Source organism: Canis lupus, chromosome 10 (assembly GCF_003254725.2).
Source record: "Canis lupus dingo isolate Sandy chromosome 10, ASM325472v2, whole genome shotgun sequence".
NCBI lineage: Eukaryota > Metazoa > Chordata > Mammalia > Carnivora > Canidae > Canis > Canis lupus.
In genome coordinates, this window is record NC_064252.1 from 12903703 (window position 1) to 12919372 (window position 15670).

The 15670-nt window shown below is 45.1% G+C and overlaps 1 protein-coding gene across 2 annotated transcripts in view; it reads right to left on the minus strand.

Annotated features, from left to right (window-relative positions):
- Positions 1–1755, minus strand: part of PTPRR (protein tyrosine phosphatase receptor type R) — a 234030-nt gene extending 232275 nt beyond the window's left edge. The window contains exon 1 of one of the 2 annotated variants that reach the window (XM_025476593.3): positions 1632–1755. In XM_025476593.3, coding sequence (XP_025332378.1) covers positions 1632–1689 — 58 coding nt within the window. In that variant the 5' untranslated portion in view covers positions 1690–1755. Of the gene's footprint in view, positions 1–644; positions 1301–1631 lie in introns of those variants that run through there. The other variant, XM_025476594.3, reaches the window with a different exon arrangement.
- Positions 1756–15670: the final 13915 nt, after the last annotated feature.

Below are 15670 nucleotides of genomic sequence, written 5' to 3' on the forward strand. Positions count from 1 at the left end.
GGGTTTCTCCTTTGATGAACAAAAGTCCTCTATTTTCTTCATCCCAAATGTTCACCTACAATAAATTTAGAAATGGTTTCCACCTGCTTAGTTTTAAGTTTATTTATAACTTTTAAGCTATAATTAAGGTATATTAAATGGAATCTTTAGAATCTCTTATATGCTAGCTTTAAAAAATAACTACACTGACATTTTTGATAGATCAGCTAAATCGTCCCTAAAGTTGGTTAAGAATCGGGGCTTTAAAAAAATTTTTTTTGGGGGGGCAATGGATGTTTGCATCAGTGCTAGTGTTATACATAATAACATAAATAAAACTCAACCCAATGTGTATTTTTTTCATCTCAAATTTCAACATTTAAAAAACTGTATGGGGTCATAAAATGATGCATTACAGCTGTTTGCAAACAATTTAATGGCCAAGTCATAGCTATTTGCTAGTTTTCAAAAGGTGCCAAAGAACCATTAAAAATTTCACAATGAAACATAATTATAACAATTAACATGTGCACTTAATCACAGCCTTAATGTTCCCATGCGTTACTTGTTCTAGGTTCACCATAACATTAAAATAGCACGGGCTGGAAAAAAAAAAAAGTACCATATTTCACTCTCACTATTGCACACATAGGAAAGGAACTCACCCACTCCTTTTGCAGAGAGACCACAGGAATGGTTATGTTGCAGCCATTATTTTTAATTATCCCTGGGACATAATACACGCTCAGTAAATGTTGTAGCCGAAGGAATGAATGACTGTGACTGTGTGTGATCGGGTGACAAGCGCACGGGGGTAAAAGATCTAGTCTCGGAGGCTGCAGGACCCCTGAGCGGACAAGGGCTGTCGCAGTAGGGCGCCTCGAACCTCCCTGCCATACCCTACGTTGGTGCACGTTGGTGCACGCGTGTGTAAAAAGGAGAAAGGACTCAGTCCAAGCCCTTGCATCGCTCAGGCGCTGCCTGTATCCCAAAGGCAGGATGTGTAGGGACACTGCGTGGGAGATGCCCCAGGTCCTCGCTAGGGCTGCTGGCTCTGTTCGTATCGAGCCGGTTTCTGTCGGGGCGCAGGGTCCCCGTCCGCCTCGGCCCGGGCTCCCCAGTCCGGCCCCAGTGCCCTGCGCTGTGGGCCGCCAGGCCCCTGCCCGGGTCGCCGGCCGCGATGCTGGGAGAGAGGAGGGGGTCCGGATTCCAAGCCTGCCTTCCTCTCATTGGCTTAGAGAACCCGAGGGGCAGGAGCAGGGGCCAGAGGAGCCCCGAGCCGCACCGTTAGGGCGAACCCGGGATTTGGCCCTCCCGGGCGGGGACGAGGTCCTGCAGGTGGCAGCCCCCGGGGGTGGGGGTGGGGGTGGGGCGCACGGCAGGTGGCTCCGGCCGCAGGTCCCGGGGTGCATCCGGAGGAGCTGTGCGTGGACGGCGAGGACCGGCAAGCGCCCCGCGTGCACCCGGCGGCGTCCGCGATCTCCGTCGCAGGCGCGGAGCCTCGAACGCCGCGTCCAGCTCAAGTTTTCGGCCTGTCTTCCAACAGGTGCACCGGCGCCCCCCGCCCGCCGCGGCCCAGGCACGGCCCGCCGCCCCGAGCGCCCCCGCCCGCCCCCCGCCCGGCCTGCCCGGGGCGCCCCGCCCGCCCTTACCTGCGGCGTGCAGCCGGAGCAGCAGGCACAGCGCGGGGACGCCGACCGCCGGCCGCATCGCGCCCGCCCCGGCCGCCTCGCCGAGGGGCTGCAGCCCGGGCCCGCTGGCCGTGGGGGCGCTCGGGGCGGCGGCAGGACGCGCGCGGGGACGCGGGACCGGGAGGCGGCGGCGGCGGCGGCGGCGGGGGCGGAGCCGGGCGGGGGCCGGGCGCTCGGAGGCGGCGGCTGCCCGGCCTCAGGCACGCCCGCAGCGGGGCGGGGGAGGGGGGCGGAGAGAGCGGGGAGGGGAGGGGAGGGGAGGGGAGGGGGGGACGGGGAGAGGGGGAGGGGAGGGAGGGCGAGGGGCGGGGGGGCGGGAGAGCGGGGAGGGGGGAGGGGAGGGCGGGCGAGGGGCGGGGGGAGAGCTGGGAGGGGGGAGAGAGGGCGGGGGGGCGGGGGGAGAGCTGGGAGGGGGGAGAGAGGGCGGGGGGCGGGGGGCACTCGCGCGCCGGCCCTCGGAGCGCCCCCCGCCATCCACGGAGCCCCCCCGCCGCCCGCGGAGCCCCCCCAGGCCATCCCCGGAGACCCCGCCCCCGGACCCTCTCGCCGCCCCTAGAGCTCTCCCCGCCCTCGAAGGCCCTGGAGACCCCCCCCTTCCCGGAGCCCCCGCACCGCCCCCCGCTCCTGGAGCCCCCCCTCGGAGCCCCCCTTCCCGGAGTTCCCGCACCCCACCCCCGCTCCCGGAGCCCCCCCGCCCCTGGAGGCCCCCGCCCCGTTCACGGCGCCCCCGCTCCCGGAGGCCCCCCCCCGCCCCTGGAGCCCCCCCTTCTCGCTCCCGGAGCTCCCCCGCCCTTCGCCCCTCCCCGCTCCCGGAGCCCCCCCCGCCCCTCGCCCCTCCCCGCTCCCGGAGCCCCCCCCCCGCCCCTCGCCCCTCCCCGCTCCCAGAGGCCCCCCCCCGCAGCACCCCCCTGGAGCCCCCCCGCCCCCGGAGCCCCCCCCGCAGCAGCCCCCTGGAGCTCCCCCCGCTCCCGGAGCCTCCCCCGCAGCACCCCCCCGGGAGCCCCCGCCCCCCGCTCCCCGCTCCCCGCTCCCCGCTCCCGGAGCCCCCGCCGCCCCCGCCGCCCGCCGCGCCTACTGAGCATGCCCGGCGCCGGCCCCCGCGCCGCCCGGAGCTTCGAGGAGCGGGTCGGCCTCCGGGTCCCCGCGCCGCGGGCGGGGCCGTCTGTCCAGCGGGCGCGGGTCAGCGGCGGTCGGTCGGCGACCCGGGCCGCGAGTGGAGGCGCGGATGCGGGGCTGAGGGCCTCCGCGTGCCCCGGCCGCCTGCAGGGCGGGTGTCGGCGCCCCCCCCACCCCGGGGGCCCAGCCTGCTGCACCGTCCCTGGCCTGGCCGCGCCCCCCTGGGCACCTGCTCAGCATCCTCCCGGCGGGTGGGCGGGGGGGGGGGGGAGCTTCTTCCTATCAACTTACCCCTTTAGCTTCCTCGGCCTGGCTGCCCCTCCACACCCCGCCCCCGCACCTGCTCAGCATCCACCCCGGCGGGAGGGGGGGCTTCTTCCTACCAACTCCCCCCTCTAGCTTCCTCGGCCTCTACCCCCGGCTCAGCCCAGGGCTCCACTGTCCCGGACTCGGGCCCAAAGGCGGGGAGCCTAGGACGGACCAGGTGAGGCCGGCGGGGTTCGTCCGCGTCATGGGGGAGATGCGCTCAGTCTCCATTTCACCTTCCCGGGTGCGAGGTGCAAGAGTCGGCCCTGGGCCCGGGCCCCTGGGGGCAGCTCTGAGTCTGTAGGTAGAGCAGGGCGGGCAGCGTGTGACAGGGCCCAGCCCGTGCGGAGCTCTGAGGTCTGGACATCCTTCTCTAGGCCCCGGCTAAGGCCTGCTGCTCTGCACAGTCCCAGGGGCACGGCCCTTGCTGCTGTACTTCTTGGGGTGCCTTCGCCCCTGCACGTGCATCACAGCACCCTCAGGCTGACAAAGGTCCAACCTTGTTCTCACCTTCCCGGAAAGCCCTGACCCAACCTCGGATTATGGTGATTCTCCTTTCACACACGAATATTTGCACGATGCTCGCTGAGCACGCATCACTTGTCCCCGGGTAGTGCTGCAGCCTGGGGGGCTCCAGAGGCCCTTCTGCCCCTTTGCAGCACTTCACTGGGATAAGGGCTCCTAGGCCGAGGAGAGGGGCCAATCAACGCTCCTTGAATTGAACTGCGTCCCTTCCTCAGTGCTTTCTTCCTCCATCCGGAGTTGGGACAATTGATGGGAAATAGGTACCCATAGAGCTTAAATTAGGCAAGATCTCATAAGATCTGACGGGCCCAGCCCTATCATTTCCTTTATAATTTATTTCAAATCCAGCGCTGAGAGACAAAGCCAGGAACTGCACTGAAACAGGTCGGAGAAGGGAAGGATGGTATATATTTTTAATATTAGATAGGCCTCTGATGCAGAAAATAGAAATATATGCGGCTTCATTTCCCTACCCCTTGACGTGGGTGTGCAACCATTTTTGTGGCCCTAGGGTGTCACCCCCAAACCACCCTAAGCTGCAACCTCTTCCCCTACTCGGGATTCACTTTGCCCTGGTCTCCTTTTCCCATAGTGTATATCACTTTCTAACATGTCCAAACAATTACTTAAATCTGTCATATAGTGGCTGTTTCCCTACCCTGTTCCCCCTCCCTGCAGTGGAATCTGACCAAAAATGGCAGAAATCTTTGGCGATTTCATCCACTGATGCATCACGACTGATGAGAATGCCTCTCACAAAATAGGTGCTCAAAAGTTAATTAGGTAACTAATTAATTAAAAGCAACTGGTTGATAAAGTTCAATACTGACCATTAGCCCGGCTCTTTGGAATTCATACCAAATAGATATTTGAGATAATTTATTTAGCTGTGCTAACAGCTTACAGCAGTAACCCTTCTCTCACATGTAATACTAGAGTCGCTGTAAAGAGATAGAGAAGGTGACGGTAGCCCACTTACAATGAGAGTGTGCTTCTTTTATTTTCTTCCTTCCAAAAACAAAACAAAACCAAACAAAAAAAAGCAAACAAACCCAAAACAAAAAACAAAAAATGAGTTTCCAAATTTGCACAGATCTCCAAGAAGAAAATGCAACTATGGTAATGAAATAATGCTGCAATTATGTCCTGAGTCCCTCACTCTCTTACAGATAATTCCAACATTTGGGGGCGGGGGAGAGGGGAAGAGCATTTAAAGTTTCAAATAATACAATTGGCTGTGACTTTGCCAACAAGCAGTCATTTTGCCCAGGGGTACAGGTAGTTGAATTATTAAAAGTGTGCTGTGAAAATCCCCTTAACAGCAAAATTTTCCAATTTCCAATTTGACTAGATATACTACGAAAATAGTTCAGCACAGTAAAAATAACCTCGAGTGAGCTATAATTTTGGTGACTGGACATTCATTATTAATTGAGAAGGATGAACGAGTAAGAAAAATTCATATTTTTTGATGAGTCGATCTAATCTACTCCTAATGGATTTGATCCCATGACATGTGAAGTCAAAGGACAATAAGTGAATTAGCCAATTAGTTAAAAAGTCAACCCTTAACTCTGAGAAATATTCCCTGGGAGTCCATAGATGCTGCTCTCCTTTGACTCTGTGATCTAACACTAGTGAAGGCGATTTTGGTGTTCTAGAGAAGAAGTCCAGTTAAAACACTGCACCGAAGTCTTAAAAATTAGCTCCAATTCAGAGAGGCATGTAAATTAATATGGGAGTGCCATCGAAATTAGTTCAGGCCCATAGAGCTGTGTCCTAAAGGAAATAATTCACATTTTGAAAAATAAATGGGAAATTAATAACATTAATTATTAATTATTAATTAATTAATTAATTAATTAATAACGGGCTTTTCTTCCTTGGTAGATGTATAATCTCGGTTTCTGAAGACATGAGATTCGGGGAGAATTTATACAGAAGAGAAAGGCTTCTCAAAGCTTTTCCTCAAAACAAATGGAACTGTTTTGAGCTTCCACATTGACTTGTCTATAAATGGATGATGATCATTCCTGCTGGCCATCTTTCCTTAGAACCCGTTATTAATATAGAGAAATTAGGTCTACTGGCTGTTGGTTTCCTACTTAAGTTATTCAGATTGCTATTCTTATGAAATGTAATGATATCAAACATCAACTGAATGTTTCCTATGTGACAAGCTCTATTCTAAGCATATTGGATGCCCCATTTCAACTTTAGACTATCCCTCCAAGGAGGCATTGCCATCACCTCACTTTAGAGATGAGACAGTTTGAGGCAAAGGGAAGGAACTTGCTCAAAACCAAGCAGTAAGTGAGCAACCAGAAGGTGAGTTGGTAAAGGATCAGATAACTGGATCCCAAACCACTATGATGCATTGCTTTGTATATAATAAGTATATATTGTGTCAGTCGTAGGTGGCTCAGTAGAATTAGATCAGTGCCGGGACAGGAGCTCCTGACTCTAGATCTGGCCTGTAAAGCTTGTGGTAAGAAACAGCCCTAGGAGACTGTCTCCAAGAGGGTGGAACCTTGCTCGTGGCAGTGGACTCTAGGATCTAGGCTCTAGTGAATAAAGACAAGTGGCAAGAACAAAGATAAATGGCAAGAGAAATCATGCTTAGGAGAACCATGATAGACAGATACTTAAATAGATCAGAATAGGGGAAATGATCTCTTCCAGGGAGGGTGACAGCAGAGGTCGGGGTGTGACACTGAGGGAAGGGCAGTGAATGGGCTGAGTCTACCTAGGTAGGTAAGTTCCAGCTACTGTACAGGTAGAGAGAGGCCTGGGGATCGTGTGAGCCCGTGGAAGAGACGCGACCTAGTGAAATGGGTTCAAGGAACTTCTGAACGTGTACAGGAACAACAGGGGATAGGGATCAACAAGCTATTGAGATTTGGGACGTGTTTACCCCACCCCATCATTTACAGTCACTTTATCAATCCCAGAGTCTTTCTTCCTTTTGTCTGAGAGATGTCTATGTATCAGAGAGAAAAAAGAAGAGTTTGTTTCTGCACAGTAATGAATTGATGTGAATTAAGCTATATTCAGCATGAAATTGGAAATTCGTAGGTGAAGGTACCATGTTCAAGTGTCTGGGTTTGTCATAAATTTTTAAAAATATTCTCTCCACCGTAACAGAGCGAAGCAGTAGACCCTTCTATATGAACAGTCAGTGAGGAAAGCAGTGAAATAATGGAAGGGCACTGAGAATGGGAAGGAAAAGCACTAAAATTTGCAAACTGTACATTATCATATTGAACTCTTCCAAGAGCTCTGGGGGGTATTATTCCCCTTTTGTGATGAAGGAAGAAACTGAACTCAGGCTAGTAATTTTCCCATGGCCACTTTGTTGGTAAGTGGTGAAGCTGGGATTAGAACTCTAGAGTCCTAACAATGGGGGGCTGACAACTATGCTGTCCTGCCTCCCTAATTAATGAAAACACTTACTTCATGGCCTAAGTGGAAAAGCGTAGTATTTTCAACCCAAGAAACAGACTTCCAGATTGATTGATGACAATTAAAATTTACAACCTAACACGGCTTTAAGATATATCTATTTGATACACACATGGACACACACACACAGACGTGTATTCTAGAAAAGAAAATTAGGTACCCAAAATGAGATACGTATTTTTCAACACATGTGTGAACTATGCTAGCCTAGTAAAATATAAAATAACAGAGATCTTTCTAGCATATGGGTACCTATGGATTCTGCTATGGGTTCATCATTAAAATTTTATTCAAGATGAAGTATGAACTTTCCTTGGAGCTAGCCCTTGGTACCAATGTGTCGAATTGTCATCTTTCCCTTCTTTCCCTCTGGCACTGCAAAGGTCAGATTCATCCAGGATGTTGGTAATAGATTTACAAACTGCTGACTCTCCCACATTAGCTCTTTTGTCCATCCCAAGACACTAATTAGGCTGCACTTACACCATCCATCATCTTGAGCAGTGCCCAGATGTGAGTCCTCTATTATGGCTTACCCTAGCTACTTGGGGCCAGTCAAACACATTTTCTGTAGTGCTTGGTCATTGTTTTGGGTTTCCTTGAAGGAGGCGGCCACTTTGGAACAACTCATTTACCCAATGGCCCCAAATCCTAAGAGTATCCTGGCTTGATTAGATCATTCAATCCCAGTTCACTCTGATCCATTGTTTTCTCACATAACTATAAGATGATGATGTAAAAGAACATCTCCCAGATATGGGACTTCATGCCTCTACCACTGAAACCTCACTCTTTGAAACCCAGAACCATGCTCCAGTGCTTCTCTCTATCTTATACTTCATTCTTCTCATTCTTGCTGCTGCATGTCTACAGTGTTGGGAAGGGGCTGATTTATCAGTCCATGGCTTGATTTTTGAGAAACATTTTTAGATTAAAATATTCCTTTGTGAAAGACCTTTACAACAGGGAAGGGACAGTTAGATGAAATCTTATTAAAAATGTTCAGACTGTAACATGGCCATTAGTGTTCCCTGATAACTAAGCAGTCATCTGTCTGTGGCCATAATTTTGCCTCATTTATCAGAATCCATGTATGCTGGGGCAACACTAGTGTCTTTATTCGTTGAGTATACCAGGAAAAATCATCTGAAACCCAGTTACAATGTGACACGCTATGTCATATATATTCCAAAAACACTGACATAATCTGCTGACCTTTCATTGACACATCCTTTAATTTCACATAATTAAACAAATATATATTGAGTGCCCATGATGAGCCAGGAAGTATTTTTAATACTTGGTATATATACGTCACTGAACAAAATAGATACAAATTCCTGCCTTTGAAGAGCTTACATTCTAGGAGGAAGAAATACACGTCTAGCAATAAATATAATAAGTAAATTATGTAGTATGGTGGAAGGTGATAACTGCTATGGGAAAATGTAAAAGTAGGCCAAAGTACGGAGAGTTTGGGGAGTAGGGGTCAAGGAGAGGATGTGAGTGCAAGAAGTTTACCGAATAAAATAGGTTCTTTAAGAAAAGCCATGTGGACAATGTGAGCACTGAGCAGAAACCAGGGATTGGTAAAGGAGTTATCAAAGCAGATACCTGCGTAAAAAAATTTCCAGGAGGGGGGAGTAGCTACAGCAAAGGCTTTCACGGTAGAAATCTTAACCAATCTGAAAAGCTGTACTGTGTCAAGGATAATTTGCAGCATATCTTTAAATATATTAAGTGTGTAAGGAGAAATACAGTCAGAAAAAAATGCCAAATTAGACTGAATAAATAATTCTCTACCAGAGCTTTTTATTAATTCGAGTTGCACTGATTTTAAATTACAATAATACAACTGTGCAAATAACAGAGCTATTTGGCTCAGAGATTTTAACTGCCTGAGGCTGATAGAGCAACTCAGAATTCTCTTTTTTTTTTCATGTTTTTTGGTAAATATCTTGTTAATTAGGTCAAATAAACACCTTGTTAATTTAGAAATGTGGGTGCATAGTTTGATACTTAGTCATCTTAGGAACTTAGAGGAAAGCATTGTGAACTGCCTTTATACTAAACTACTAAAGAAAAATAAAAATAAAGTCAATCCAATGTATTATGGATGAGAAATTCAAGCAGGAAAAGAAGGGAAAAAAATACCCTAGCAAGCATTTTTGTGCTCTCAGCTGCCTGCTTGGCAAATGGCATCAAAATATTCGGGTTAGGTATTGTCCAAATGCTGGAGAGTAAAGATTTCACAAATTCTCTATTTCTTAGAATAGCTTAAGCCATAATTTTGCCTTTTTATTACTTGAGGATGGTATAGAAAGTGACCTCATTTTGCATTTTAGTAAAATGCATTTTTCATTCAATTCTATGTGATAAATACCCACCAAAATACTATGTTGTTACTAATACAAATGGGGAGGAAAATATAAACCATCCCTCTTGCAAGAGTCATCTAGATCTTCGCATCTCAGAAATACTCTACTTTAGGAAAAAAAGGTAAGCAACTAGTCTAGATTTTGGCTGCAGACCTTAAATTAAAATCATATTTTGTATTAGGCCTATGCCAGAAGTGAAGATCACAAAGATTGGAAAACCTACACCTTTCAAACCAAATTCGTTTACAAATTTGGAAACAAAATAAACTTTAACCACCTTTGAATCAGCCATAAACATAATTCGGCAGCGGTCCAACTCCCCTCGCTTCTTCTAGGAAGTGGGCAAAAACAGGCATGATAGTTCTGAAGTCTTCCTTCATCCAAATTAATTGTCCTCTGGCTGAGGCTGAACCTGCTAAATTACAAAAGGGCTAACATCCATTGCACAGCAGACAAAACAGGAAAGGCAACAAAACGTGCCCACAGATCCTATTAACTGGTGGTAACCATGGTCAACATTTTGTCGTGCGTACTCTACCCTCACCTTGGGAATGCATGTATTTATCATCGTTGTTCATTTTAACATAATTTTTTTACATCCCTGGGATCACACTGTGGATCTGGAAGGTTTTCTTCACCTAATATGACAGTGGCAACTTATTTCTATGTCAGTGTTTTCAATGTGACGTAGCATTGCATTCCAGCATTCTATTTTTGACTTAGTTTCTGGGGCTCTTCCTCAATTAAAGTAGACTGCTATTGGGGAACAAGAAAAGACATTCGAATGATGTTCGTCTACCCTCTAAAACATCTGAAAACACGTCCGGGAGAATGAAAGGTATATCTCTCACATGCCTGTTCTGGTACGGACGAAGTCATTGACCCATAAAAAGAAGAAATTTCAAAGTGTCAAAACCAGGTGTCAGAAATGGGACATCAGGGATTCTGAGTCACACCTCAACCTGTAGCCAATTAGGAAGAACTTAAATGTGTACATTCCAGTTAGAGCTCCTGCCTTTCCTAAGAATAGTGTCTAAAAGTAGAAGGCAAATGAGAAGACTTTGTTCCCTTTTTTCACCATCCCTGGATCGCTCAGTTGACCAACTCTGAAATTATCATCACAAGAAATACCAGTGGGTAAGAAAAAAGACTGTAAAGTGAACTGTATACGTAAGAGTTATAGGTAATTGTGGTATCTCCTTTCTTTTTAAAAATTACTTTTCTTTGCCTCCGATCTCTTTTTATTAAGAACAAACCAAAAGCCTTAACGATACAGCTGTCCTCTCCTGTCCCTCCTTGGATGTAATGACCGTTATGAGGTTTATGGTCTATCATTCCTCATCGTGTTTTCAAACTTGATTGCAGGTGTCCATAAACAACATGCAGTATTTTTTTTTAATTTCAAAATGTATTAACTGCATTATATCCCATAGAACTAAATTGTCTCCACTTTTTCCTCCATTACAGTTTTAAAAAAATTAATACATCCTTGCGCATGTTTTCCAAGCACGTTTACCTTCGTTTCTCCGAGGCATCCGCATCAAAGTTGTATTGCTCACTCATAGGCCATGACCGTCTTTACCTCAACTTCAGGCCACTGGATCGCTCCTCATGGGACTGGTACCAATTTACATTCTTAATAGCAATGGATAAAAATACCAATTTTCTTACAGATCCACACATAAGTTTCAGACTTATTATTTTTCCAAATCAACGCCTATGAAATGGCATCTCATTCTTAAAACTTGTCTTTGCCCGACTACAACGAAGAGCATGTGTAAAAATGTTGAATGGACAACAGTGCTCCCTATTCTGTACGTGGCCTTTTTATAGCCTTTGCCTATTTCTCTTTTACAAATTAATATTTAGAAGTTCTCTGTATATCCTAGAGTTTAGATAATAAGCATTTGGGTTTTATTGTGCTGCAAAAATCTTCTGTTATCGTATGGTTTTCCTTTTCATTTTCATGGTATGCTCTGATAGGTAGCTCTTCACTTTAATGTAGTCATACTTAATAATCAGTCAATCGGGTTAGAGGTTTATCAATTTTATTAATCCTTTTCACAAAACAGAATTTTTGTTTCATTGATTTTTCTTTTTTTGTTTTTAATTTCAAAGATTTCTGCTCTTTATCCTCTCTCCTGCTTACTTTGGATTTAATTTATTCCCTTTTTGCTACTTTCTTTGTGAAAACTTTTTTTAGTATAAGCATGTAATGCTCTCATTGATCACTCTTTTAGTGTTTTTCACCCGTTTTCTTATTTGTATTTTTGTTTTCACTCAATTCAAATTAATCTCAAATTTCTTTTTTTTTTTTAAAGATTTTATTTATTTATTCATGAGAGACACACAGAGAGAGGCAGAGACACAGGCAGAGAGAGAAGCAGGCTTCATGCAGGGAGCCCGACGTGGAATTTGATCCCAGGATCCCGGGATCACAACATGAGCCAAAGGCAGAGGCTCAACCACTGAGCCAGCCAGGCTTCCCTAATCTCAAATTTCTTACATAATTTTCTTTTCAACCCATTAAATTATTTAGAAGTGTGTTGTTTAATTTGTAAATGTTTGGGGGATTTTCCAGATATTTTTACTATTATCTGAGTGAATTCCATTATGGTCTGAGAGTATATGCTACATGATTTGAAATATTTTGACTTTGTCAAAGACTTTTTATACCAAGAATATAGTTTATCATGGAGAATGTTCCATGAGTACTTGAAAAAAGATGCACATTCTGCGTTGTACAGCATTCTAGAAATGTTAATCAGGTTAAGTTGGTTGCTCAGGTCTTCTGTATCCTTATTGATTTTCTTTTTTTGTCTCCTTGTTGTATTGATTACTGAGGGATGAGTATAGAATTCTCCAAGCATGTGTGTGGATTTTTGTATTTCTCCTCTGAGTTCAGTCAATTTTTGTTTCATGTATTGACAAGAGCTCTTGTTAGGTGCATGTAGGATTGTTATGTCTTGGTGAACTGATATTTTATCATTATGCAATATTTTCAAGAAACCATTTTATCCTTGAAATATTTCTTGTTCTGAAGTCTACTTTACTGATAGTAAAGCTGCTCCAACACTTTTTTGATTAGCATTTATATAGTTTTATCTTTTGACCTTTTTATGTCTTTATTTTTAATGTGGGTTTCTTGTAGACAGTATATAGTCAGGTCTTTTTGTTTTGTTTAAATATAAGCTAACAATTTCTGTTTTGTTTGATTTGTTCAGAGCACTTTTATTTAATATAATTATTGATATGACTAGACTTAGCACTACAGTTTGGTTATTTGTTTCCTGTGTGTCCCCTCTTTTTATGTTCCTCTGTGCCTCTTTCCCTTCTTTCTATTGGATTATTGGAATATTTTTAATATTCCATTTAAATTTATCTATTGCATTTTGATGAATTTTCTTTGTATCCTTTCTTTCTTTCTTTCTTTCTTTCTTTCTTTCTTTCTTTCTTTCAGAGAAAGAGATGCATGGGGAGGAGGGGGCAGGGCAAAGGAAGAGAGAGAGAATCTTAAGCTGGCTCCACACCTAGCAGAGTCCCATGTGGGGCTTGATCTCATCACCCTGAGATCATGACCTGAGCCGAAATCAAATTTGGGGTGTGTAACCAAGCCACTCAGGCATCCCTCTTTATATCATTTCTTTAGCGGTTGCTCTGGGGAGGAGAAATGTACTTAACTTCCCTTTCACAGTCTACTTGCTCTGCCATTTTAAGTAAAACATAGATGATTTACAACCATATCATTTCCTTGAGCCTGCCTCTTCTGCTCAATCATACGTACTTTACATACATTAAAATCCCATCAGACAACATGATAATTTTTGCTTTTAAACAGTCGTACATATTTTGAAGCTCTTAAAAATATAATAGTCTTTTACAGATATATACCATGTCTCTTGCTCTTTCCTCAATCTTTTTTTTCCCCCCAGTGGAAGTATAATTGGTATACCAGAAAACTGCACATAGTCCATCTTCTATGTGAAGTGTCTGCATTTTCCAGTTTTCAAGACTTTTTTCCTTATTTTTGAGTTTAAACAGTGATGTGTCTTGCAATGGGTATTTGGTTTTGTTTTAGTTTACTCTGTTTGGCATAGTGAGCTTCTTGACTATATAAATTTACAGTTTTGCCTAAATTTGAGTAAATTTTAGTCACTATCTCTTAAGGTGCCCTTTCTGTACCAGTATCTATCTCCTCTGCTTTTGTAACTCCAGTAATATAACTGTTAGTCCTTTTGATATTAACCCACATTTTTCTGAGGCTCTACTGATATTTTTCTCTTTTTTCTCTTTGTTCTTCAGGTTGTGTATCTATCATTTTATTGTTAATTTCACTGACTCTTTTGCCATCCATAGAATTAAGCCTATCCGGTGAATTTTTTTTTTAAGATTTTATTGACTTACTCATGAGAGACCCAGAGAGAGAGGCAGAGACACAGGCAAAGGGAGAAGCAGACTCCCTGTGGGGAGCCTAATGCAGGACTTGATCCCAGGTTCCGGGATCACACCTTGAGCCTAAGGCAGACGCTCAAGCACTGAGCCACCCAGGTGCCCAGCCTATCCAGTGAATTATTACAAACATCATGCTATCCAGTTCTCAAATCTCCATTTGATTAATTTTTTATTGTTTCTTTTTCTTACCTAAGAACCCCTATCTTTCCACTCATTTCTGAAATGCTTAACTGTAGAGGAAATAGTAGCTGCCTTAAAGTCGGCTGGCAACTCCAACATATGAGTCATCTTGGGGTTTGAGTAGTGGTCACATTTTCCTGGTTCTTGGTATATCAAAATAATTTCAGATTTCATCCTCGATATTTTGAATGTTGTGCTCCTAAGGCTCTGGGTCATGTCAAAAATCCTCTGGACAATATAAGGTTTTGGGAGGTTCGGTTAAGGCCACGCGTTCTGCGTTGCCTTCTGGTGCTCTTAGTAATTCCAATGTCAGTTCAGTTGTTGAAGTCTTTGTTCAGCTTCTTTGGGTCTGTCCTGTGCATTCATGGCTCAAGAAATTGGGATGGTTGGTGCAGTTCTCTAAGCCTTTGCTATGCTGTGTTGAGTCTAATGCATGTATAGGTCAGGGATCAGTGTGGGCCATTTGCAGTTCATATTATAGAATAAGAGAGGTCCATTTTCCTTAGCTGACATCTGTTCTTACCATCCACGATTTGAAGGTTGGCCAGACTTGGGGTCAGAACTTACATACGTGATTTGGGGCTCCCTCTTTTTTGTTCTCTCTTTTATGGGGTCCTTTACTACTTTTCCAGCAGCAGCAGAAGTGGCCACAAACTCCATGCCCTAGTTCTTTATCCCGAGTTTCTTCATGGATTTCTAGCTGCCCCACGTGATGCACGCCTTCTAGGTAAATGCCACGAGAATGAGTGACTGACTCTACGCCATTCCCTTCCAAAATTTGCCTGTCTTCTATAATTTTCCTCATTTTATCTTCTCTTCAGTGCCTTAAATCTATCTTTTCTGTATCTTTTGGGTCAGTGTTCATCATCTGTGAGAGCATTGGTCTAAACCAGAGTCATAACTCAGAATGTTTTTACTCCTTATTTACGACAGTTCTTTAATGGCTCCACGTCTATGGAGAGGTCTCTTATTTTCGAACTGTCTGTCTTCCTTAAGATTTACGATTTGTCTGTATTGGAAATTAAAACCTAACGTCCAAGATATTACAAAATATGGTAACCTTCCTAATTTTCCCCTTCTCTGTGCCACCACATCCATCACCACTTTAACCTCTTCCCCTTGTTTCAATGTCAAGTTGTGTGTTTAAGATCCTGACTTCCAGGTAATTTTTGTCACTTGGGGATATCCTTTCTTTTGTTGAATTTGGCTATACTTTAAATTTAATGGTCATAATTTATTCATCACTTCCAGATATTTTCTAGCACAAGAGGTTTTTTTTTTATGTTTTATTTATTTATGAGAGAGAGATCATGAGCAGGGGGAAGAAGCAGACTCCCCAGTGAGCAGAGAGCCTGATGCAGGGCTTGATCCTAGGACCCTGAGATCATGAGCTGAGCCAAAGGCAGATGCTCAACTGACTGAGCCACCCAGGTGCCCCTCTAACACAAGGTTTAAGAAGAAATTAGTTTAGTCCACCATTTTGTTAGAATGAGAGCACTATTTTGCCTGCTTTATTATTTGGTTCTTCATTTTGGAACATTCTGAAGTAGTACCATTATATGTATATTGGCCATTGTCACT